Source organism: Carassius carassius, chromosome 43 (genome assembly GCF_963082965.1).
Source record: "Carassius carassius chromosome 43, fCarCar2.1, whole genome shotgun sequence".
NCBI classification, from domain to species: domain Eukaryota; kingdom Metazoa; phylum Chordata; class Actinopteri; order Cypriniformes; family Cyprinidae; genus Carassius; species Carassius carassius.
In genome coordinates this window covers 16,626,290-16,651,027 of record NC_081797.1, presented here as the reverse complement: position 1 = coordinate 16,651,027, position 24,738 = coordinate 16,626,290, and the positions used below count along the sequence as shown (strand labels likewise).

The 24,738-nt window shown below is 36.3% G+C and overlaps 2 protein-coding genes across 3 annotated transcripts; one reads left to right on the top strand and one right to left on the bottom strand.

The window, feature by feature from the left end:
- Positions 1 to 5,704: 5,704 nt before the first annotated feature.
- LOC132124742 (secretory carrier-associated membrane protein 5-like) lies at positions 5,705 to 13,728 on the bottom strand. The gene is made up of 7 exons (XM_059535898.1): positions 13,536 to 13,728; positions 10,836 to 10,891; positions 10,540 to 10,659; positions 9,774 to 9,930; positions 9,571 to 9,672; positions 9,058 to 9,175; positions 5,705 to 6,602 (listed from the first exon to the last, which is right to left on the bottom strand). The coding sequence occupies exons 2-7, from the start codon at positions 10,840 to 10,842 to the stop codon at positions 6,489 to 6,491; spliced, it is 618 nt and encodes a 205-aa protein (XP_059391881.1). The 5' UTR covers positions 10,843 to 10,891; positions 13,536 to 13,728; the 3' UTR covers positions 5,705 to 6,488.
- Positions 13,729 to 16,854: 3,126 nt separating this feature from the next.
- Positions 16,855 to 22,837, top strand: LOC132125050 (protein mono-ADP-ribosyltransferase PARP16-like). Of its 2 annotated transcripts, none has more exons than XM_059536258.1 (7): positions 16,855 to 16,971; positions 18,023 to 18,219; positions 18,296 to 18,433; positions 18,936 to 19,142; positions 19,378 to 19,549; positions 21,048 to 21,192; positions 22,155 to 22,837. In XM_059536258.1, exons 2-7 carry the CDS (start codon positions 18,031 to 18,033, stop codon positions 22,288 to 22,290), a joined length of 987 nt encoding a protein of 328 aa, XP_059392241.1. In that variant the 5' UTR covers positions 16,855 to 16,971; positions 18,023 to 18,030; the 3' UTR covers positions 22,291 to 22,837. The 2 variants fall into 2 exon arrangements, with proteins under 2 accessions (XP_059392241.1, XP_059392243.1); XM_059536260.1 differs by having other exon boundaries at positions 22,133 to 22,254.
- The last annotated feature ends 1,901 nt before the right edge of the window (positions 22,838 to 24,738 follow it).

The window sequence follows — 24,738 nt, the reverse complement described above, 5'->3', positions numbered from 1 at the left end:
GGCTGAAAACGAAACCCAGTGAAATTTTGCTGAAGTTGAACTCAAAGCAAATGTAGGGAAACCCTGGCCATATTTAAGCTTTATTATGCAGTGTAAGCTGTGTTTGCCAAAGGAGATCAAACTAGCAGCATATAAAATCTCAACATCAACCCTTCGCAAGCATGTATAGGTAAGGATTGCATTGTTAGTTAAAATGAAGCTTTGACAGGTTAGCAAAAGGTTTTGCTTAAATTACAGAAAAATGTATATATTTAAATCATTTCATATAGTAAATCAATATCACATGAAGAGTGCCATTTTTTTCTCTAAACATCAGCATGATTACATATTAAAAAAAATTACAACTGTTCAATAAAACAAGAAGAAACCTGCGTTTTAGACACCAGATTTCCTGTTTTTGCTCTGTTTCGGCAAATAAAATAATTCCAAACACTGCCACCAGAGCACAGTTTTGCGTGTTTCGTTCCTGAATGAATCAACCGTTTAAATGATTCGGTTCAATCGCAATGACTCACTGATTAACAGTGACTTGCTGACCCCTACTGGCAGTATTAAGTATACTGGCAGTTTTAATTTCACATTTAAAGTGTCTTTTTGATTTCAAATGAGTATTCAAGATTTTATGTCTTATATATCAAAACATTATTTCTGCATTTGTAACTGCAGGTTAAATGCATTCATGTCCTGCATTAAACAGTGTGTAATCTAAATGCCACTTCAAATGAAGCTTCTGTGTTTCCTCTGCATTGCAAAGATTAATTTTGTTGAGACTGATTTAATTTGCCTAGTAACAGCCCAAATGTCTTATTATTCTAAATAACGCATTCCTTTAATTAAAAACAACTAGTTTGAGATTTAAAGGCCTATCACAGGGGTGTCAAACTGAGTTCCTGGAGGACCGCAGCACTGCAGAGTTTAGTTCCAACCCCGCTTCAGCACTCATACCATGTACTTTTCAAATAAGCTTAAATTATTATATTAGCTGGATCAGATATACATTTTAAATGTACATTAACAATTTTTAACTTTTTACTTGAGTAGATTTTAGACTGGTACTTTTACTTTGTAAAATTTTATTAAAATAATGGTACTTTTACTTGAGTAGAATATTTTCATACTCTTTCCACCTCTGGCAATCACTCGAACAACTTCAAAGCAATGCAATGAAACACCCTAGCAGCCACAAAGCAATGCAATGAAATTCTCAGTCAGAAAACCCTCGCAACTGCAAAGAAACACAATAAAACACTCAAAACACCCTAGCAATCTCAAACCAATGGCGTGTAACACTCAGAACACCTTAACAATCAAAAAGCAATGCCATGTAACATTCAGAACACCCTAACAATTGTGAAACAACAAAATGTAATGCTCAGAACACCCTAGCAACCAAAAAACAATGCAATGCAACACTCAAAACACCCTAGCAATCACAAAAAAACGTAATATAACGCTCATAACAACCTAACAATCACAAAGCAACACAAAAAAACACTCAAAACACCCCAGCAATCCCAAAGCAATACAATGTAATGCTCAGAACACCCTAGTAACTGCAAAGCAATGCAATGAAATGCTAAGAACATCTTAGCAAACACATAGGGACACCTTTGCAACTACCCTGGCATTGTGGTGTGCAGAATTAGCATGTTCAAACTCGCATTTGCTTTAGAAAATATTCCTGCTTGACACTTTGAATGACAGCATGTTCACAGGCACTAAACATGTATTGAAGTTCTCCATTTTATTAAAAGTTGGAACTGAGGGGTAAATTCTGAGCTTTTAAAATTTGCAGTAAACTAATGCAATCCTTATTGCACGTGTGGCAATTTATGCATGCAATTAGGGCTAAGTACTAGCTGTTGAAGGAAACTTATTTCAATGCCCTATAATGATGATGCAAATGGTTTTGTTTTCATTCACTACTAACTGAATTCTTGTCCTCGAAACAGAATACCTCCTCAGAAGATTTTTGTAATCCATTTACCGCATAGCTAAATGCAATTCTTTCTGAAAAGACTGAAACAAAAACACCTTTTTGATTCTTGATTTCATACAGTTTTTTTCAGTGAATGCAATTTCAGTGTTTCAATGAAATGTTATAACAAGGTCTTTCATTCATGAAGATATGCTGCTTCTGTAAAACTCTTTCAAACAGTAGTATGCTAATGCTGTAATTATATTAAGTTCAATGAATAGCATAGTAGCATCTCCTAATTAAATATGGTTATTTAGCTTTTTTTGATTCAGGTTTGTTTACATTTTGTATTCAATTTGTCAGTTTAGTCAAGGAGTCAAGATGCAGATGTTATAAATGACAGCTGAAGTTCCTTCAAATTGACATTATTGTCTTTAAAATACTAGCTCTCACTTACAAAGCCCTTCATAACCTTTTCCTTCATGTGTATCTGAATTACTTCAACCTTTTTGCAAATGTAGTAAATCGTGTAGTATTCTATACATACATAATAAATAATGCTGAGTATACATATACTATAAATAAGTATTGTAGAATGATAGTATGCTTTTTTTTCAGTAAGTAGAGACCAAATGCAATCCGCCCAGGCTTTTAGTGCCATCTACTGGTGGATGTGCCATTAAAACAGAACATTTCATTGCAGCAGTGTTATTTCAGTATCATGGAGATACTGTTATGCTTTTTTCATATTAGAATTAAAAGATTTTGTTTTCATTTAGTTAAACCAATTTATTAGTTTTGCTAAATATTTAGATCTATAGTTTTTTTTTCAGTTTTTACTTTATTGCATAAAGTTAAACTAAATGAAAATAAGAATGTTTGCCTTGCCAAAAAAATAACTTTATTTCTAGCTAATAAGCATAATATTATATATATATATATATAGCATGAGTAAATGTTTTTCATTTTAGGTTTAGTTGACTAACAGTTTCATGACCCTGAATGGACTTAGACAGAGAATGTAACATTATATGTTTATTTTCCATCAGGTAGAGTCAAAATAATATAAAAGTAATACAAAATGAAGCAAAAACTATTCATTTTAAACTTCAAAAACAACCACCTTCAGAAATCACAACTATTCATGTTTGCATGATTGATTGATTTCTAAGTACAGTTTTTTTTTAGGAAGCCTAGTGTTTGCTTTGCATCAAATACAAATCAAGTACACTAAACATAGTAGCTAAGGGGAAAAAAATAAGGCAAATTTGATATAAATACAAAATAATTGAAATGTTTTACCCTTATAAGTCAAGAAAAATTAAAAAAAAATATATAAAGAGAAGTAGATAAAAATGAAAACCTGTAAAATACTGGACTGTAGTTCTGTAGTAGTCACTTTAGACATGACAAAATAATTAACACATACAGAGTGCCTTTGTACACATGGCACAAGGTTTGGTTTAGTTCACAAATTTACCAAACACCACGCACAACTCACTATACAAAGACAACTGTCTGTTTTGTGTAACTCTACTGGCATCTTTCCTCTCACTTAACTTTACAGTATAAACAAGGTTTTATCTACTGTTATGAAGTTATGAAGATCAGGGCACAAAAAACATAGCGGGTCTTGGAGAGGACAGTGACCTTAGCTTTTGCTGGTGTGGCTGAAATATAACATTCACATCTGTTTATGTGATTAGATCATGTATGACAGATATCGATATTGCATCTGTCAGTGTTTTCTAATTAGGTGACTGTCAGAAAACAAATGGAAATTTTTATACATCCGGTCCACTGAAAGACACAATGTGGATGTCAGTTATAGGGACGAAACCTCAGCCAAAGCTTTGCACAGGAAGTCCTGTCTTACCAAGCCCTACTAGAGTGTACTAAACATCACATTGTGGAACAATTTACACTCAAAACACCCACACACATTATTTAAAATGTCAACAACAAAAAAACACAGAAAAATCTCCAAACGTTCATGAATAATATCACACGTGGGTGTCCTGACGTTTCACAGTTTTTGAGATGATTGAAAGTATTTTACAAGCCTTGATAGAGACATTGAGATGACATATTACATATACTGTACACTATTATTTTGATCTATTTCATACTTTAACTGTTAGATTATATCATGCTCTCTATCAGATGTTTCTGTGATTTAGCCCCTCTGCAATCCCTTCTTTCTCTCCCCCTCCTCCCTTCTGTGCTCTCTCTCTCTCTCTCTTTCTACTCTTGGTAGTCTTGCCTCTCTCTATCTCAATGTTTACACACATGCACACACATGTATGTCCTCATGAGTTCAGATGTTCAGACCAGGATGGGGGCGATATGCCTGAAGGTTATTGTGTTCGGTCTGTCCGTTTGCTTTAGAGTTGAGGTATCCTTGGCCAAGTGTTCGCCTAATATGTCCAGAACTTCCCGGCCTTACTTCCATTTTATATAAAATACAGATGTGATCTAGAGGCAGCAGGAAGGAAAACCCTTTGTGTGCTGGACATTCCTGTATAATAGTGTACAATTCATATTGGATAAACTACTACACCATCCCTTGCAATGCAACTATATAATGTGTGGATGTAATAATAAACTTGGAAGAAGAAAAATAGCTTCATGTTCATCATTCTTTATGGGCCCAGGCAAGAACTGAAAATATTCGGACGGCATCGAAAGATAAAGATAAAGAAACATGTTATTTAACAAATATGAGCTCGATTTTTCTATCTTTATACAGCTGTTCATCACTAACCAGCTCCTGTAGACTAAATTCAGTTGAACTGGAAGAACGAATTAAATAAATGTTCTACTATATATTACAAATCCACAATTTTCAAGTCTGAAAGAGTTGAAATAATCTCTAAATATCTGTCATTTTGAATTTCACACAGAAACTGCTTGTTGGTGCATAATAGAGTAAATATTTTCTGAAAAAAATTAAAATACAGTACATCACTACCAGAGTAATCAATAATTAATGACACAGTATATATATTGTACTTGAGACAATAGTACTTTATAATGTGCTTTACTTGTTGGGTTTAAACCAATGGGGAATAAACCACCCAGAAACCATATTTTACATAAAATACTAAAATTCTGTCTGAGATTATACGCAAAATAACTGTTACGATTTCAGTGACAACGAAAAAGTAAAAATATCAGCCTTCATCGCAGATTCAGATCATAATGGATTGAAATCCAAGCCTGTAGCTAAGAGCACACTAAATATTTACTCTGTATGAGAAATCAACAAATGTACAACATGTACATGTACAAATATTTCGTCCAGTTGATTTCGTTAGCCAAACCTCGGCTACAGTACATCAGCAGTAAAATGAGATAAATCCTCAAAACAATGTTAACAAACACAACCACACTCACTAAAACATCAACAGCCTTTAACCCAAACAAAAATACATAACTTAAACAACGTAAACATGGCTTTTCTTGTATCTTCACATTAAAGAAAACTTCCTTTGAACTTTCACTTGATGTAAAGCGCTCAACACCAACAATGGAATGTTTATAAACTTCCCAGCTAACAGAAATGTCCTTAGAACGTTTTGCTAACAATCCCATCAAGTTATGAAAGAAAATTCTCTGAATGTTCAAAATCTAAATCTTTACGTTTTTTAAAAGTTTAAAAAGCTTTTTTTCTTAGTGACAAATTTTTAAGGAACATTTCGCAAACATTATGTGAATGTGTTCCCCGAACATTCTAAAACAAGTAGTAATCTTTAAAAAATGTTAGATGAACATCCAGCTAAAATGTTTTAAAAGAAAAACGTTCTTTGAATGATGCATGAATAGCATAGATAACATTTAAGAACATTATTAAAGACCAGATAACTTTGAACAAACATTGGACGTCACTAGAATGTTTGTTCATAACTTTGAGAGAACATTGCCAAAGTTCTCAGAATGTTTCCGGTTAGCTGGGTTTATATTTTCTCAACTACAGGATCAAGTAAATACCCGTCAATGTAGTTCCAAAAGCTGGTAATTTCTTCTCTTCGTGCATAAAACATATGTTTAGTCATAAGATGTGAGAGTAAAGATGCGTTTGCTAAATAGTGGAAATGTGTTCTTGAATATTAACAGCCAAACAAAATATTGAAGTGGCTTGCAAATACCACACGGAAAAATCTGAGAATCTAGTTACTATAGAAACATAGTGAGTTTTGGAATGTTTCCTCACTGGTGCTCCAGTTCAGCCATGTTTGAAATACAATAAGTGGAGAAACACTACATAACCGTTAATTAAATCTGCCTTAATACCACATGGTGAGACTGATTCTTTTCTTTTTGAATGGTTCTAAAAACCGAAAGTGACTCTTTAACCAATCACACACTTTTAAAACAGTTTAAGGCAAAGCATATGTATTGTTGTACCAGTGGAAATTCGAAATTCAAATTATTGACTTTATCCTTCTGGAAAGCCCTCCCAAATACCCTGTTTCTGTCCCCTCCCCTTACTGTGGCTGAAAGGGATCTACATTGGCTCGTCGTAGTTGTAAGTTGGTGCGGTTGAGTACTGCTGACCCTGCATGCCCCCCTATATAGCCCCCATAGCTGCCTGCTGGACATGAGGGTTCTTCCAAGCACCAGAGGTCCATTCTTCCTGAGCCTTGCTCATGCTGCCCCCGCTGCCCCGGTAGAAGTTGTGAACCTGACACAGAAGAACATTTTATTGCTCAAATGTTGTACTTTTATAGCGCAGAAGATCACCTGTCCTTACCAAGCATCAAGTTGTTTATTCACTTTGACTATATCAGAATATATTTAATATACAGATTGCTTTCATTTAACTTTGCTACATATCTTCTTTGTTCAGGAATCCCAAGAAAAATAAACCCAAAATTAGACACGAGGATATTTAAATTGTGCCCGATATGTAAGTCAGTAATTTTTTTCATAGAACCATTAAGCACTAAATATTTGATAACAATAATAGTCTAAAATAATCTAAAACATTTTCGGTTAATATCGTAACCTCGGTTCCCTGAAAGCGGGAACGAGACATCATGGATCTTCTCCGTTTATGGGAACTCCTTCCCTTCAAACCTTTCCTGAAGTACTATTGGCTCACGCTAGTCCAAATGACTGGCCAATTGTCGCAAATTATGCAGATTCCATGCAAATATTGATGAGCTCAAGAGGCAGTATAATGCAGTGCATGTGACACTTATGTCAGGATTTGATACTGAATGCCACTTAGCTGGTCGAGATTCAAACGTGGCGATCTCTGCAATGTCTCGTTCCCGCTCTCAGGGAACCGAGGTTACGACAGTAAACGGAAACATTCCCTCTCGAGCTTCACTAAACATTGCGGAGCTGCTCTGCTTATCGGAAAGATATGTTTCCCAGTAGGGAACGAATCAAGGCAATAGCGGCCACATAGATTTTCAGAGATGACGGAAGACATCCACTATCCAGCCTGTACTTCGAAAACACAGAACATCCAACATTAAGCAAGCTTTCAGATTGATATGAACATCAAGAACACTCCCCATTTTAGGGCATACAAATGTTTCGTGGAGGGCGCCCATGCCTCCGAGAGCATGCCAAGTCCCAGCAGCCTCTGAAATCCCTTCAAGTGAACCTGAAATAGCACCGGGAATACAAAATGGCCACCGAGCGCTCCCGAGAGAGGTGAGTGTCTCCGCCAAGTCGAAGTGAGAATGCTCTTCTACATGTTCACACATAGACCTAGGGACTCCAAGTGATGGAGCTGCTTGTCTATATGACTGACTAGCCTGTCCCGTCAATAAGCTAAAATCAGCCGATCATCCAGATAGTTCAAAAAGCGCATTCTGCTACTATGAAATAGCGCCTGTAAAACCTGCTCTCCAGCTCACTTGGATGGACTCGCTCTTTCGCTCCTTTTTTTTCGAGCAGGCCGCATACCTCTTGTCTCAGAACCAGGGCCCTTTAATTCAGACACAAACTACCTGTGACGAGTGGGGCGGGGCCGAGAGCAGTGAGAATCCAGCGAGGCCAGTGGAGTGATTGGGAAATGAGTGACACCTGCTCCACTCACCGATCTCCTCCGTGGGACGCGAGACCGGTGAGTGGAGCAGGTGTCGCTCATTTCCCAATCACTCCACCGGCCTTGCTCCATTCTCACTGCTCTCGGCCCCGCCCCATTCGTCACAGGTAGTTTGTGTCTGAATTAAAGGGCTCTATCACACCGAGTAGCCAGCGTGAGATTCTGGGAATAATTTTCCACAAATTCAGGAACTGACATAGTGGCTTTAGCGGCTTGGTCGTTGGATGCACTGGCAAGTGCTGCGCGGCCATAACCTGTGTACCATAACCTCTGCACACACGTTTATCAAGCACAAACTTGAACAATTTCGGGACAGCTTGTGGCGCTTGGGCACTGGGCTAATCACGCACTGCTGGAAAGCATGGGGAGTGAGGCCGGAGGGAGTCACTGGGGTATTAAGGAGACCTTTATGGTCCGCGTCCTTGAGGTCAGCTTAGTTCAACCACAGGTGCCTCTGAAGGATGACCATGAAGCCCAGCACCTTACCAATCTTCACTGTCATCAAAGCGAAGTCCATCACTGCACGGGGGACTAACACCCTCTAATCAGTTTGCTGGCGAGAGGATCTAGCATACCAGGGGTAGAGCTTACTCTTACTCTGGAGCTCTGGGTAAGCTTGAGCAGTATAAAAAAATTGATATTTCAATATTTGTTAACTATTAATGTTATTAAATTAATTGTGTATTTTTTTAATTAAATATTGTGGTTGATATGTAAGCCGATAATTATTTTAATAGAAACAATCAATAAATTGAAGATATTAATAAGTAAAATATATATATATATATATTGCTAAAGACCTCTGTTACTAAATAGTAGTGTTTTAACAATTTATTTATTTATTTTGTAAATCTGAGCACAGTTCAAGACAAGAAAATGTGAGATTGCTGAGGATTTTTGTGCAGGAGAAATTACTGTAATTAGTGTGTCGGAGAAAAATTATCTTAATCAACAAAAAACATTATTGTTAATGTTAAGGTATTACAGCATACATTCGTAATTGCTTGAATTTTAGGAAATATCATGAGATCTGTGTATATTCAAAACAATGATGATGGAGGAACAGTAACGGTACCTTGGTGAGGGCAATGAACGAGAGAACAGCCACGACAGTGAACATTATGGTTGGAATCAGCATAACAACAGCAGAGCCAATGTTATTGCCGAACAAAGAGATGGTGACAAGCCAGCCACTGTAATACAAACACATAAAGAAGACATATTCTCCTCATTAACAAGATACATGCAAAGCTTATATAAATTCAGAATAGAATGTTACATCCTAATATAACGTAAACAGACCATAATATATGTGCACTAATAATATTACATGACGCAAGAGACTGCATGAGTCATTTGAGTTTCTATAGGGTAACTCAAACTGGAACTGACCCAGATTTGCTCTACTACATTATATGTGTCCACACTACTGCTGGGTTACCAACAACCCAGTTTGGGTTGTTTTGCCAATCACTTCTGGGTTAAGTATGGACAAACCTAGCATTTTGAGTTGTTCATTTAACCCATCACAATAGTTTGTTTATCTACCTATCTATCTAATTTCTTACACACAATAAGCAGTTCTTACCATACTCCCCATCCTGGGATTCCAATAGTCTGGATGATACTAATCACCACTTGCGCCATGAAGACGAAAAAGAATGCCATGAAGTTGAAAGAACTGTCCGTCCTATGAAAGAAAGTGTAAACTTCATTAGGGTTGTGCACAAAGACATGATTACAACTCAAAGACTATTTTATCTCGGAAGCCACAAAATGAATTGAACTCACTTGAAGGCCTTGTAGATGGGCCTAAACCAGCACACATATGAGCAAGGGGTGAACAGTATCAGCCACAGAATGGCCAACCCAAAATTGGTTCCCCCGCCCCCTCCACACATCCATGCTAGACAGCCAATCAGGTTCAATGCAAGGGTGGCACTATTTACTGTGAGTGAACACAAATTTGAGCTTCATTTAAAAACTAATTTCATTCAGTTAGAACTAAATATTTTTTATATATAATATAGCATTTGTTTTATAATTTGATGTTGTAGGTGAATCCATTACAAGGAAAGCCAAAATTACCACATCTACCAGAACAAGGCAGATACCAAATCTATATGACTTATATCTATATAAGTAATCTAACTCAAAACTATAGTACGTTTTAGATACTAATACATATTTGCATTTATCTCCACAAACACTTACTTTCTCGACTCCCAGACCACATTTCAAAATAGTTCCCAATTTGTGAGCCAACAAAAAAAAGGCATTTTGTAAATATTTTACAAGTCAAAAGCAAATCTAATGCTTGCGATTCTCATTAAAGCATAGTAAACTGGACAGCTACACAAGAGTGGCGTGACAAATTACAAAACCTGTCTGTACAAGTTTTCCTGTGTCTGTTTCTCTCAGTGTTTAGAGTGAACACAAAAGTGACAGTGTAAAGGCAAATAAAGCTACATGATTGCAATCTACACACCACAATGAACAATGACATGCACTGAGAATATTGCAAAAATATACAATATATGCTGAAATATGAACGTACATATCCATAGGTAATACAGTCGTTTGCACATTGTACGATGCTGGTCTGGGATCTCATTGAAGTCTTGGTAAAAACATGGTTTCAGTGGAATGAACCGTGGAAGAGGTGGAAAATTGTTTTCTGTGTGGAAAAAAAAACACAAATTAAAACTCATTTAGTTGTGGTTCACCAACAAAGCTAGTACTATTTGGACATGTACCGTTGGTAGGACCATGCAGTACATTACAGTAAATAATACCACGATACTTGAATATGTTAACAATTCAGGTTTGTTTAAGAAAATTGTAAGCTCTCACCTGCCATGGAGATTCTTTTTTAAGATCACCAACGTCAAACTTTATAATTTAAAAACCTGTAGAAACACACATTACAGACACATACTGAATGAAACGCTGTAGAGAGAGTTTGTTCATAATAAAACAGGTTATAACCTCATTAGCATATATTTCAGTGTGAAAGGGAAGCTTATACTTTGAAATCTATCGAAACTTAGTGTAACCCAACAGCATGGTAACAGTGAAACAACTTGAGTAAACACAAATTAGCACACAAGCCAGATCCCTAGTAAAGCAAATGATTCCTTATACAGTATTACAAACATGACATCTACTGTATAAACCTTAAGCAGCCTGCAAGACTGACCATGTTTACATGCACAATATTTTCAAAATGGTTAATATTCTGATAATACAGAAATGTATTTACTTATTAAAAAAAATGTAGCTTCAAAGTTATTTCTGAGGTATTACTTTGTGTTTGTAAAATAAAATGTAAACATATATTTACCCCAAAAAAGTAATTTTATAAATCCAAAGCTTACAAATCTTAAAATGATTTCTACAAGCCCACAGGAAATGTCCAACTTTTCCTCCAAACTGACGTCAGCTCGACTGAACCTCGCTTTATTTTCTTATGTTTAGAGAGTCACATAAAATATTAATTGACTGAAAATTTTCCAAACGAGATTAATATTCCAAATTCAGATTACTAACATTTTTAGAAAACTTTACATATACTGGTTTAATTTGTTCATGGCAATAATGATGCTAAAATAAAACAGAAATATAACAATATTTCCAAACATATAACCCTAGCGACTGCCGACTGCATACTGTAACGGTGGATTGTTATTATCATAACCTCTGATTTGATCTTTCAAATGTATAAGGAATACATGGTATACATGACCACATACAGCTGTCAAGACGACACGATTAGAGTAAACAGAATGAAGAATGATTCGAACTATTCGAACCTTGCTAGCGATTATTATAAATAGTTTATTTGTAGCAAATATTCACCACCATTTATACATAGAAGCTATATTTTAACCAAATGGACCCTTTTCCAGTGTTGCCAGAACATTTTTAGAGAAAGTTGCTAAAGGAAGGTCGATTTGTTGCTAAAGGTTGCTAAATGACGTTATGATGTCATTGCTCGATGACGTCATTAGATTATATAAAAACTCAAAATTGCATCACAACATGAAATTTCAGCAATAAATTGTATATGTTAATTTAAATTTGTTTGTAAAATTACTTTATATAATTTATATAATAAAATAATAAAAATTACATTTTTCTTAATTATTACAATTTTAAGTTTTGTTTTTCTTTTGCTTTTTTTTTTATGCTTTAAGCAGTGTGTTAGTAGTTATGCTACTTTTAAGTCTTTTAGAAGCAGGGCACAATCTACTAAGTTAATATAAAATAATTTTCTGTATTGTTTTTTACCTGCGTTTTAAATTACGCATAGGGTTTTCAGGTTACAGGGTTACAATGTATGATGGATAATGTGCTGGAAAATTAGTATCTTTTCCATTTTCCTTACAGTGTACTAACTAAACAACAATCACATGTACAAGCTGCTAACAAAGTGTATCTTAAATGAACAATTACTCAAATATTATTATTATATATAACTCAATACACATTATGCGTGACTGCTAGGCATCTGCGGTTTCCTATTTTTATTTTTATTTTTTGTAATTTGGATGGAAAATGTGTCCCTTATCAAAGTCACTTATCAAAAGTTGGCAAATAAATGTTACAAATTTGCAACATTTAATGCTAAGTGCTTTTGGAAGAAAAAGTTAGTGTTGTCTAAAAAGTTGCAAAATTTAGCAACGAATAGGGAAGGGGGGACGGTACATTTGACCTTTGGTGGTAAATCTGATATATTTGTGATACTCTCACATTCACTGCTCTTCAAGTTCATGAACCCTTTTCACATTTCCGGCTTTCTCAACAACGGAAGTCGTGGTTAACTTGAAGATCAGTGATTAGCAAAAAATTGAGAGAGACTGACAACGGAAGTCAGAAGAGAGAACGATGTCAAACTTACCGTCCCTCCCCCATTAGAAACACTCTCGGTTTGGGTTTTTTTTTTTTTTTTTAATTTGATGCCAAGGTAATATATTAGAAATAATAGTGTTATAAATGTAAAAAAAAAAAAAAAAAAGATGTAAATACAAATATGAAAAACTTTCGAGGATTTACGATGCTGATGTCCGTTATCACGGATCATCACAGTCTTGTGAAAAGGGTCCGTTATTTATGATGTAACGTTAGCGTTTACACGTAGATATTATTATCAATTTTTTATTTGTAGCGATTATGATCAATTATTATTATCGAGCCAAACCCGGCTGCAGTGTGAAGGTGCATATGAAACGTTAATCTAGTTGCCATAACGTTAAAAGCTATTCATCCAAATGGGAGGTATCATTATAAAACGCAAGATTAGACTCGAAAGAGAAGAAAAAAGCAAAAGAATATTTAGCGAGAGCATTTCACTAATTTCAGAGCGGTGTGGAGGTCGAGCTGAGCGCCCTTTAGGAGAGAGGATGGAGCTGAACAGCGAGGTTTATTCAGCAGTGCGAGCATTTCTGATATCACCTGCATGTAAGATACACTACATCTGTTCTGAGTACGTTACATAAATGTGGAAAACACCGGTGAGAAAGTGAAAGCCTCGGTGGAAACCGTTCCCCTTACCTTCTCGTGCGTTCACGCAGGAATTGTTGCCCCTGCACGCGTCCTCTCGCATCTAACAAACACGTTTCCCGTCAGTGATCGATGCACTTGTGACGGGGATGTTCTCCACATCCGTTATCTCACTTAGGAGACAAACAATCACGTCACGGTACTCCTACACACGCACGCGCGTCCATGAGCATCCGTTCCGCGCGCGCGATGCTGAATTGTTCAGCCTCTAGTCTAGACTCTCACGATACTTCGCTCCGACGCGAGTCCGCTCTCCGCGGTCCTGAAGCATGTACTACGTACTACATTAAAGTAAGAAAATGAGATTGAGAGAGGAATAAGTACTACCTTTAATGTCTGGTATGCAGTCATGTGACATGTGTACACACACACACACACACACACGGTGACTGAAGAAAAGGGAAGTGAATAGTGACTAGGTAAGATAATAAGTTTAACAGGGAATATAAAGAAACGGCAACGAACACATTGAAAAATTACAATTTTGAAGTAAAAACGGAAAAACAATTTTCTTGTAAGAAAAAAAAAACCTTGCAACGGTCTATTTACAACATCGAAGGTTCAGTGTTATTTTACAGTGAAATAATCACAGTTCATAACATAAACATTAGTAAGAGACATGTTTGGAGGAAAATGAGAAGGATGATAAAACACTGAAAGTTGAAAGAAATCAATAATTTCTAGTTCTTAAAAATATCATTTTTGCACAGGAATCTTACGTAGGAAAAAATATTTCTTAGAATAGATGCTTACAACTTATCTGTAGCTGTATTTGCTTATAAATATCACAGGAATTTAAATATTACAGTCATTTGTGTATATATAATTTATAAGTATTTTTGATTTATTAACTCCATTTTAAATGATTGATGATCAGCTGACTTTCTCAGACCACATTGCTAAAACTGTCCGATCCTGCAGATTTGCTTTATTCAACATCAAGAAGATCAAACCCTTTCTTTCGGGACATGCTGCACAACTCCTTGTTCAAGCTCTTGTTCTGTCCAGGCTGGACTACTGCAATGCCCTCTTGGCAGGTCTTCCAGCCAATTCTATCAAACCTTTACATTTAATTCAGAACGCGGCAGCAAGATTAATTTTTAATGAGCCAAAAAGAATACACGTCACACCTCTGTTTATCAATTTGCACTGGCTTCCAATAGCTGCTCGCATAAAATTCAAGGCATTGATGTTTGCCTACAAAACTACCACTGGCTCTGCACCCATTTACCTAAATTTGTTACTTCAGACTTATGTGCCCTCTAGAAGCTTGCGTTCTGCAAGTGAACGTTGCTTGATTGTGCCATCCCAAAGAAGCACAAAATCACTTTTACGGACTTTAAAATGAAATGTTCCCTCCTGGTGAAATGACCTCCCCGACTCAATCCGGACAGCTGAGTCCTTAGCCATCTTCAAGAATCGGCTTAAAACACATCTCTTCCATCTTTATTTGACCCTCTAACTTTAACACTCACTATTCTAATTCTATTTGTTATGAGTCTGGTTCTTCCCTCTGTCTCTCCTTTCCTTTTCCTCCCTCTGCTGGTCATTACCTCACTCTTTCCCTTTCCCTCTTCAGCTGTTTCTCATTTGTAGCCTTTTCGCTGATCCGTTCCACCTGTTCCCTCTCTAACCCGCTTGCTATTTAATGTCCTCTGTTTTCTTGCCAGTTGTCGGATTATTTCATCGGAGTATGATGCTGGTGGCTTTCTACAAACCCTGCTGTATCCATCTTGTCTTGTCACAGTCTTGTCACAGTTCTGTCTACAGTCAGGTTCAGGTCAGCTACACCTTATCACTGCCTATTAACCTCTCTTCTACTGTGTCCAGCCCTCCCGCTGTCGAGGATCTCCCTGAGCAGCGCTCAGAGCATAGCGGCCGCTCAATATGTGGGGACGAGAGGTCAAGGTTCCGCTAGCCGGTCTCCCTGTTAACCTGCTGCATTCCAGCCGTTCACTAAATCAAGAGAGAGCCACTGACCCATTCATCGAGGACCCTCTACGGAGACCGTCCCGTGATCTATCCTTTGTCCTTAGCTATCTGCCGTTTCTGTTAAGAGTGACTTTTTTCTGCATAACCTGCAGCTACCTGTGTTCCCGTTTACAGAGACTTGTGTCATCGCTCTCTCAATAAACTCTTTCATTGCACTTGGATCCTAGCTCTTCATTACTACACTATTCTTTAAAAAAAATCTAACTACCTTTCTAATCTTTTTATATTCTATTTTCTTTTCATTTATTATGCAATTTTATGTGTGTGTGTGTGTGTGTGTGTGTAAAGACCTCTAACACTAGCTTGCTCTATTCTTTTTCTTTTCTATCTGTTTTCTTTTTATATATTATATTATTTAAAATCCCATGCTATGTGTACTGTGTTAAGCTAACTGAGACTTGTTATAACACTTATATATCATTGCTCTTTTTGTTGTTTTTGATTGCTTCCCCCTTCCTCATCTGTAAGTCGCTTTGGATAAAAGCGTCTGCTAAATGAATAAATGTAAATGTAAATGTACATTTAGCACCTTTTATACAAACGTATTGTTATTGCAACTTAAAGTAATTTGTGTAAATATATAAAATATTACAGTACTTACAGTAATTTCTGTGCATGTATTATATGATATTACGGCATATTATGTTATATTTCTATATATTTAATAAATTTATTACTTTTATACATACAAACATTATTACATTACCAAGTGTAATTTGTGTATAAATGTATGTATATATATATATATATATATATATATATATATATATATGCGCACACACACACATAAATTATAATTATAATATTACAAATATATATCACATTACTTACAGTAAGTTGTAAATATATTTGCAATGTTATATCATATTTCTCTCTATATCTAATACATTTATCACCCTTTATACATAGAGAATGTTATTACTTACAAATGTATTTATTTATTTATTTATTCTTCATTATCTCCAGATTCTGGGCCAGTTATCTCCAGCCTCTGTTTCTGAATCCTGTCCCTCAGCAAAACATGGACTTTATTTTTTTCATACATACCTGTTAACAATAATATAAAGTGCTCTGTGAGGTTACAGTGAAGCGAGATCAACAGCACTCAGACTCGGTGCTGATAACACAACGCTTGACCTCAGATGCTTCTCACTTCACCTCAAGTAGGCCACTTTCCTGATAGTAAAAGAGAAACACAGACAGGTGAACAAGCTACTGTTGATTTGAGATACATGTGTTAATCCTTATCACACAGAAACTTCATTAAAAGTTGTTATATGTTTGTATTTAGGAAGGCTGTGGCATTACATCTGTACAGTGATTGTTCCCATTGGCTTCTCACTGTATGGCGCCCTCTTCCGGTAGACTCTGGCGCGTGCGCGGCGGCGGTTGGACACGTTCAACTTCCGGTGGCTGTCAGATGCCTGAGCGTCGGGTAAAATACATTAATGTGTGGCAAATGTTTGATATTTTATGATGTTCAAGTTCAGAGTGATGAGTACTCGGTTTTGAAGTAATCTGTGTGTTGAAGCTTGAGTGAGTTTCTTCAGTGAGACAGTGGTTGAGCTAACGGCTAGGCTAACGTGCTTCACATGTAAACAAACACAGCAGTGCTAAACAAAGCGACTATTAAACCAACTGTTGCATTTAATCAGTCACATATTCGAAGACCTAGTCTGAGATCAAATTATTAATACGTTTCTATCATGGGTTTGGGTTCGCTATCTGATTTTAACCCAGTTAGCAGCTAATTTGCAAAGCTCTCAGTCTCGCTGAAAAGTTATTCAGTGTTTTACATGAGTTTATCTACATCTGCTGAAATCATATTATATATGAATTATTTAAAACTTAATTTTTAGAGCTAACACAAGATGGCAAGTATACAAATTTATTTAATGGAAATATTATAATGTCCTTATAAATACATGTCATATAATGATAATACCAAGTATTATCTATATATGTTTATCTATGGTAAAATGAAAAATAAAAATATAAGTTATGAACATAATTTAAAATATAATGACGTGTATAATTTTTTCAATGTACAAAATAAATATTGAACAGGTTTATATAAAAATGTAAAATAAATTCATTTATAAATATATTCAATTAATTTAAATTAATAATTTTTCAAGATATATATTGTATACACATGTACATGATATATATTTTGACGCCACTACTCACAGTCTACGTTTTACCTCAATGAACAGCACTTATTATTATAATATAATAAATATTATATATATATATATATATATATATATATATAGTGAAAATATAAAATATAATTATTTATAAATATATAATATGATTTTTAATGATTATTGGGTACTGTATTATTATAGAATATAATATAAAGATAAATTATATATAAATATATATATATATTGACACTAGACTCACATTCTACATGTTTAGCATTCATGGAAATAATTTCTTATTGTCTTTTATTCCTGGGATATCTGTTGTGTGTGTTTCAGTGTTGGGGATGCACCCGTCTCTCCCGTCAGCTGCGGTCAGAGAGCTGGTTTGCTCCTGTCTGCATCGAGACCCTGTAGCGGCGGATCTGCGCTGCAGCCTCTTCGTAGCTGCCGTCCAGAGCTACAGACGCGATTCAGTGCTCAGACCCTTCCCTCCTCGCTACCTTACAGGAGAGGTCAAGGATTTTGAGGAGCTGGTAAGACGCTCGAAGAATTTCAACTCTGTGTTGTTGGCCTTTCCATGTAGACTCATTTCACATGTGTTCCTCCCAGCTAAAGGATGTGGATACTTTGCCAAACGTGAGAGATCTTGTGCGTCTGGGACATGGTGATGGAGATCATCATCTGGCTCTTGTGCACTGGGTTCTGTCCTCCAAGAGTTTTGCTGTAAAGACCCTGCAGAAAGAGGAGGTATTGCTGGACTTCGTTTAGATCTGTGCATTTTCCATATGAATCTGATTCAGACTCCTCTCAATGTTTCTTTAAAAGAAATTCTTGTCATAAGAAGAAAAGTGGTAAATGAAAAAAGAAAGCAATGCAGTTTAATAGTCACTTATTACGAGAGAATGTTCAAAGAGGCATAAGTTTAAATGATGCTAAAAGAACCAGCCGTTTGTTCACGGATGGAGCAACACAAAAAGCACTCTATGTTAGTGATTCACTAAAAAAGAGTCAGTTGTTCAATTCGCTCAGGAATGGGATTAAATCATTTGATTTATTCACTAATACGATTTATAAGATTAATTTTAGTGTGATATTTCATTGCATTGGTGGAAAAATCAGAATGGTAAAGAACATAATACCATATAAAGCATTTGGTTTTGGTATTCTGGACTAGTCATTCAGAGTGTAGACTAGTCTGTTTAGTTTTGGATGTCTCGTAGTTCAATTGTGTTCAATCTCCCTCCATTAGTTTGCCAGACTCAGCAAGCTGACTCAAAGCGAGGGCGTTTCGGCTCCGGCTCCAGACTTCCTCTTCGAACTGCAGTACTGTGATTTGCTCAACTCCAAGTTCGAGCGGACGCGGGCCGGACGAGAGCTCATCTATGGATTCCACGGCAGCAGACTGGAGAACTTCCACTCCATCATACACAACGGATTACACTGCCATCTTAATAAGGTCAGGACGGGCTGCGCTGGTGGATGAGCCTCTCTTAGACCTGTTTTGGATGCTCTCCAGACAGGCTTTTTGATTGTTATAGAAGACTGCGAATAAGTGTGGGACTCTCCCTTATCAGTTCATGTTTAGATGATATGTGGGAAAATGAAAATTATAACTCCAGTGTTGTCTGCTTGTTGGTTCGGCAGTTACACTGTAATTAAAAATTATGTTTGGTTATGATTTGATATTTCAGACCTCACTGTTTGGGGAGGGCACATACCTGACCAGTGACCTCAGCATGGCCATCCTTTACAGTCCTCATGGTAACGGATGGAGGGAAAGTGTTCTCGGGTCTTTGATCAGCTGCGTTGCCTTGTGTGAAATCATCGATCATCCCGATGTGAAGTGTCAGGTGAAGAAGAAAGGTAAGCTGACAAAGGCCCAATCCCAATTCTATTTAATACCCCTACCCCTCCGCCTACCCCTTCCCCTTGTCCCTTGAAACAGAGTGTCAAGGGGTAGGGGAGAAAATATTCCCCTAAGGATTGGGACACCACTACCATGACGTCTCACGCCATCATTCGTCGTCTAGCTCTTACAATACACACATATACTGGTGTGCTGGTGTGCGTTAGAGCCTTTAATTATCGTTCTGTATTAATGAGCTGCTTACTGACACACACACACACACACACACACACACACACACACACACACACACACACATATTGGAAATCGCGCAGCTCTCACACATCCAGGAGAAAATAAACTTGTCAACGCTGCCCCACGACTTTTATCAAATACAGTTTAAATACTGAATCGCTACATTATGTTTTCCAGCGACGAGAGGATACAATCGCTGTTTTTAAGTAAACTTACTCTAAAAAGATACACGCATCTTCCATCTCTCTCTCGAATAGGTAATATTTGAGAAAATGGTTTAGCGATTTCTAATTATTGGGGGGATTAGTCTACGGCAGTTATGGCCCTGATCAGACATATGCTGTGGCACTATCATACAGTCTGTAATGATATGACGTTAGCAAATATTAGCGATTTTTTGCAAAGATTTCTTTGAGTAACATGACCATTATTATGAACTCACAATTGAATGTAACATAAAACAAATGATTACTTTTCGTTAAAATCTTTATGTATGCCAAAAAAGCTTACATTTACGTGTCTTTTTGTTCGCTGTAGCAGCCATGTTGCCGAGATAATTCATACCCCTTCGTTTGAAGTGTGGTCCCGAAAAATCTTCGTTTGAAGGGCTATCTGGTCCTTCCCCTTTCCCCTACCCCTCCAACCAAAAGAAAATCGAGACACCCCTACCCGTTCACGTGAACGCGCGAAACGGAGGGGTAGGGGAAAGGGGAAGGGCTAAAGGGTAGAATTGGGATTGGGCCAAAGTCTAGGGTTAGCTCTGCTAAGCTGCATTTTTTTGATCAAAAATTCAGTAAAAATGATAATATTGCTGAGATATTATTTCTATTTAAAATCACTATTTTCTATTTGAATATATTTTAAAATGTAATTGAATCCTTTGATGTGAAGCTGAATTTTCAGCGTCATTCCTCCAGTCTTCACTGGAGTCTTCACACCAGTCTTTGCTGCTCAAGAAACATTTATTATTATTGTCAGACAGTTGAAAACAGTTATGCCGCTGTATATTTGTTCATCTTTTGTATCATTATAAATGTCTTCACTGTCACTTTTGAGTAATCAAATTAATCCTTGCTTAGTGGAATTGTTAATTTCTTAAGAAAAAAAAAACTAGAGCTATGTGTTTAAGCTGTTGATTCTCTTCTACATTCTTTTCAACAAAATAAAAACAAACACTGATTTGATTTTTATTCAAATTTTGTGTCCAGTAAGATCCCATCGCAGCAGATATCTAGAATTCCTCTCTCATTGTGTGTTCAGACTCTGAGAGCGTTGACCATAAGCGTCTGAGGGCCAGGAACAGTGAAGGAGGCGAGGTGCCTGAGAAATACTTTGTGGTGACCAACAACGAGCTTCTGAGAGTGAAGTACCTGCTGGTGTATTCTCAGAGACGCTACCAATCACGGTGAGTTACGCATTGTTGCATTTCAGCTGAAGCCTTAGCTTTTTCTTTTGTTGTACTTTGATCATTCAAAATACTGAAAGTTATTAGAAATGGTTCACTCGAAATAACTGTTTCTGTCTTCATTCTGTTTTCTGTGGAACACAAATGGAGACATTTTTCCTAATGTCCAAGTCACACTTTTCCTTACAGCACCAATAAATAAGAGACTAAAAGCTGTATTATGCTTTATAGCTGTATGTGATGAACAGACCAAAACTAAGTTATTCACAACCAATCTTCTGATTCAATGGAGTTTTGTGAACGAATCATATAGACTGGTGATGTGATCTGTATCAAATGATTCACTGAAAAGATCTGACTCCAAACAATGAATCAAGATTTTCAGTGAATAACAAATCAAACTTTTATCTGCCATCATATGAATTCAGAAGATTTCTAATATAGCACATATAAGTGGAAAGGTTTACTTTTAGGACACTTTTATGTTGCTTTGTTTTCACTTTGAATCTTGATAGACCTAGTCATCATTAAAGGTATAGTTCACCCAGAAATGAAAATTTGCTTAACATTTACTCACAACTCAGGCTATCTGAGATGTAGATGTTTTTTGTTCATTAAAACAGGTTTGGAGAAATGTAGCATTACCACATGCACAGCTTTTCACTTCACAAGACATTAATTAATGGACTGGACTGCCATGGATTATTGTGATGTGTTTAATCAGCTGTTTGGACTCTCATTCTGACGGCACCCATTGACTGCAGAGGATCTGCTGGAGAGCAAGTGACGCAATGTTACATTTCTCCAAATCTCTTCTGATGAAGAAACAAACTCACCTACATCTTCGATTAACTAGTTCTTTAAATGCACAGAATTGTCATGGTTTTCTGTTAGTTTTAATAACTTGCTGTGTGTGTGTGTGTGTGTGTGTGTGTGTAAGTGCCATTGTCTTCTGATTCCAGACACGCTGAAGGGACGTCGTGGCTCTTCAGACATCATTTCGCCGTCATGATGGGCCTGTATATCCTGCTCCTCATATTCATCGGTGCCTTCAACTCGTCTGCTTTTCAGTCGTTCTGGTACAGAATGTTCCGGTGACCCTGACCGCACACATCACATAATATCCAAAGTGCCTTTAACTCACGAAAGAGGGAAGAAATTGACTCAGGAACGATTTTCTTTAACTCAACATGACATTCCTTGGTTTTTACATGCTATTTTCTTCAGATTCAGAATGAGCACTAATGTTAGCAGATGCAGCCGAGCACCAAGAATGTTTCATGTTAGCATGTAGCCTGTTTTTTCTTTTTTCAAATGATGGGTTCACTATATTAGTTACAAACAAATGATCAGAAAAAGTGCTGTTTTTACCTGCCTTTTCAACGTAGACATTGGTAAAATTGCTGCTTATATTACAAATAATCATGTAGGGAGATATGTGTGCTTTTCTAGTAGATATATTTTAGTTTTGGAGCACGTTCACACATTCTTAGACCACTGTACTATGTCTAGATTAAGTCATGCTGTGGTGGTCAATATCATTAAAACTAATGACAATTAGTCTTGATATTGCATAAATGTCTCTAACTTGAATAAATCCAGAGGATCCGAATTGTGAAATTATTTAAATAAATAAATACAACAATGTTACAGTGTGTTTCTTAAGGGCAGAGTGAAGAGTTTATGGCTCTTGGCGCGATGAACATTTTGTCTGGCCATTGTTTTTATCAGTCAAAAACAAAAGCAGTGATATGTTACTGATAACAAAAGCGGCGTGTTTTTCATCTGGAAAAGCGGAGACTGAATTGTGAGAACCATAGACTTTATTTATATATATATATATATATATATATATATATATATATATATATATAATTGTTTTTACTAGCAGTTTTTGTAATTTTACATTTTATTTACCTTGTCATCTTTATCTATATAGCACTTTTAACAATACAGATTGTGTCAAAGCAGCTTTACAGTATCAAATAGGAAAATAGTGTGTCAATCCAAAAGTGGTGGACACATAATAACTTCCTTTTCATGCATAAAATTAGTTCAATTCATTTGCGCATATATTAAAATCAAAATATTTAAAAAATTTATAAAGTGCTGATTTATTTGTTTATTTGTTGGATGTTTGGAGGCATATTATAAACAGTGTTTTATGCCAACACATTTATCAGAATAAACTGTATCTTTCCTTGATGCAGTTTCATGTGAGACAGACATCAAAAGAACAGTGGACAGGTTGATCTGTTATGGATCAGGGCTTTGTTCTGGCTCATGGATGGACGTCTGATTGCAGGCTCATAAACACATTGTTATTCAGTAACAGGCCAGACTTCAGCGTGTTTATGCTGAAGGGTCAGCCTGACTTTATTAATCCATTATATAAAAAATGTAATAAAATGCAACTTTTTTCATTTAACATTTGCACATACAAAACTTTAAATTAGAATTAAAAAAACATATTATTAGTAGCCATAGAAATGCATGTTTTACTGACAAACATTGTGTTTTAGATTGTATAACAAAAGCTGTACAACAATAATGCAAGTAATTTCAAATCATTATTTATTTATTTTTTTTAAGTCATGAAATGCATTAATAAAAATAGCTGCCTTTTATGCTACATTTTAGAACTGTATGACATTATTTGGATTAAAATGTAGAATCAGTTTGTTGCAGTTGGACAGACAGGAGCCAAACACACAAAGAATCCCGCAGAGTTATTCTGTTGAAGGAATATTGAAATAATTATATATGTTTGTGTGTGTGTGTGTGTGAAATGTATAATAAAATACAAAAATGCATTATAAATATAATTATTTTTACATTAAATACAAATATATATAAATGTAATTTAAGTGAATTTATCAGTAATACTGGCTACAATTCATTTAAAGCATTTTGTCTTAATTTAAAAAAAGCTGAAATATATTTCATATTTATGTCAAAAAGAATGATTACTCGGGATCAAATTCACCTGTAGGTTCTGATGGCAGACGGCTGGGTGTTCTCGCACACACCTGCCGAAGCGATGCAGACACACCTGGTCCGTCGGGGAACAGGACTGAGGACAAGACGGAGGTCTGAGGAGCAGGCAGCTGGAGCAGGTGGTGTGCTGGCAGTGACCTCCACAATCACGCTTCTCCAGCGATGCAGACCTGCAGCCGAGAACAGAGACATCAACAGATGAATCGAAAACCAAGACTTCAAGCAGAAGTTACCTTGTCGAGCATATCTCATTGGGATTTGTCCTGCAGAACTCCCATGTGCACTCAGGTCTGCAGGTGACCGCTTCGAGGACCTCCAGCACTGTTTGGAAAGACAAATCCAAAATCAACACGATAGGCCAAATAATGAAAATACACAATATAATGTTCTGCAGGTCAAAGAAAAAAACAGACAATTATACTGATGGAATCCCGTTACAATACGGATGCAGTTCTTCAGGAAAGCTTGTGGATTTCATCAGCGTCTAGATAAGAACGATCAGAGCTTTGCTTTTATGGGAAAGTGTTCCCAAGATCAAAGGAATCCTTG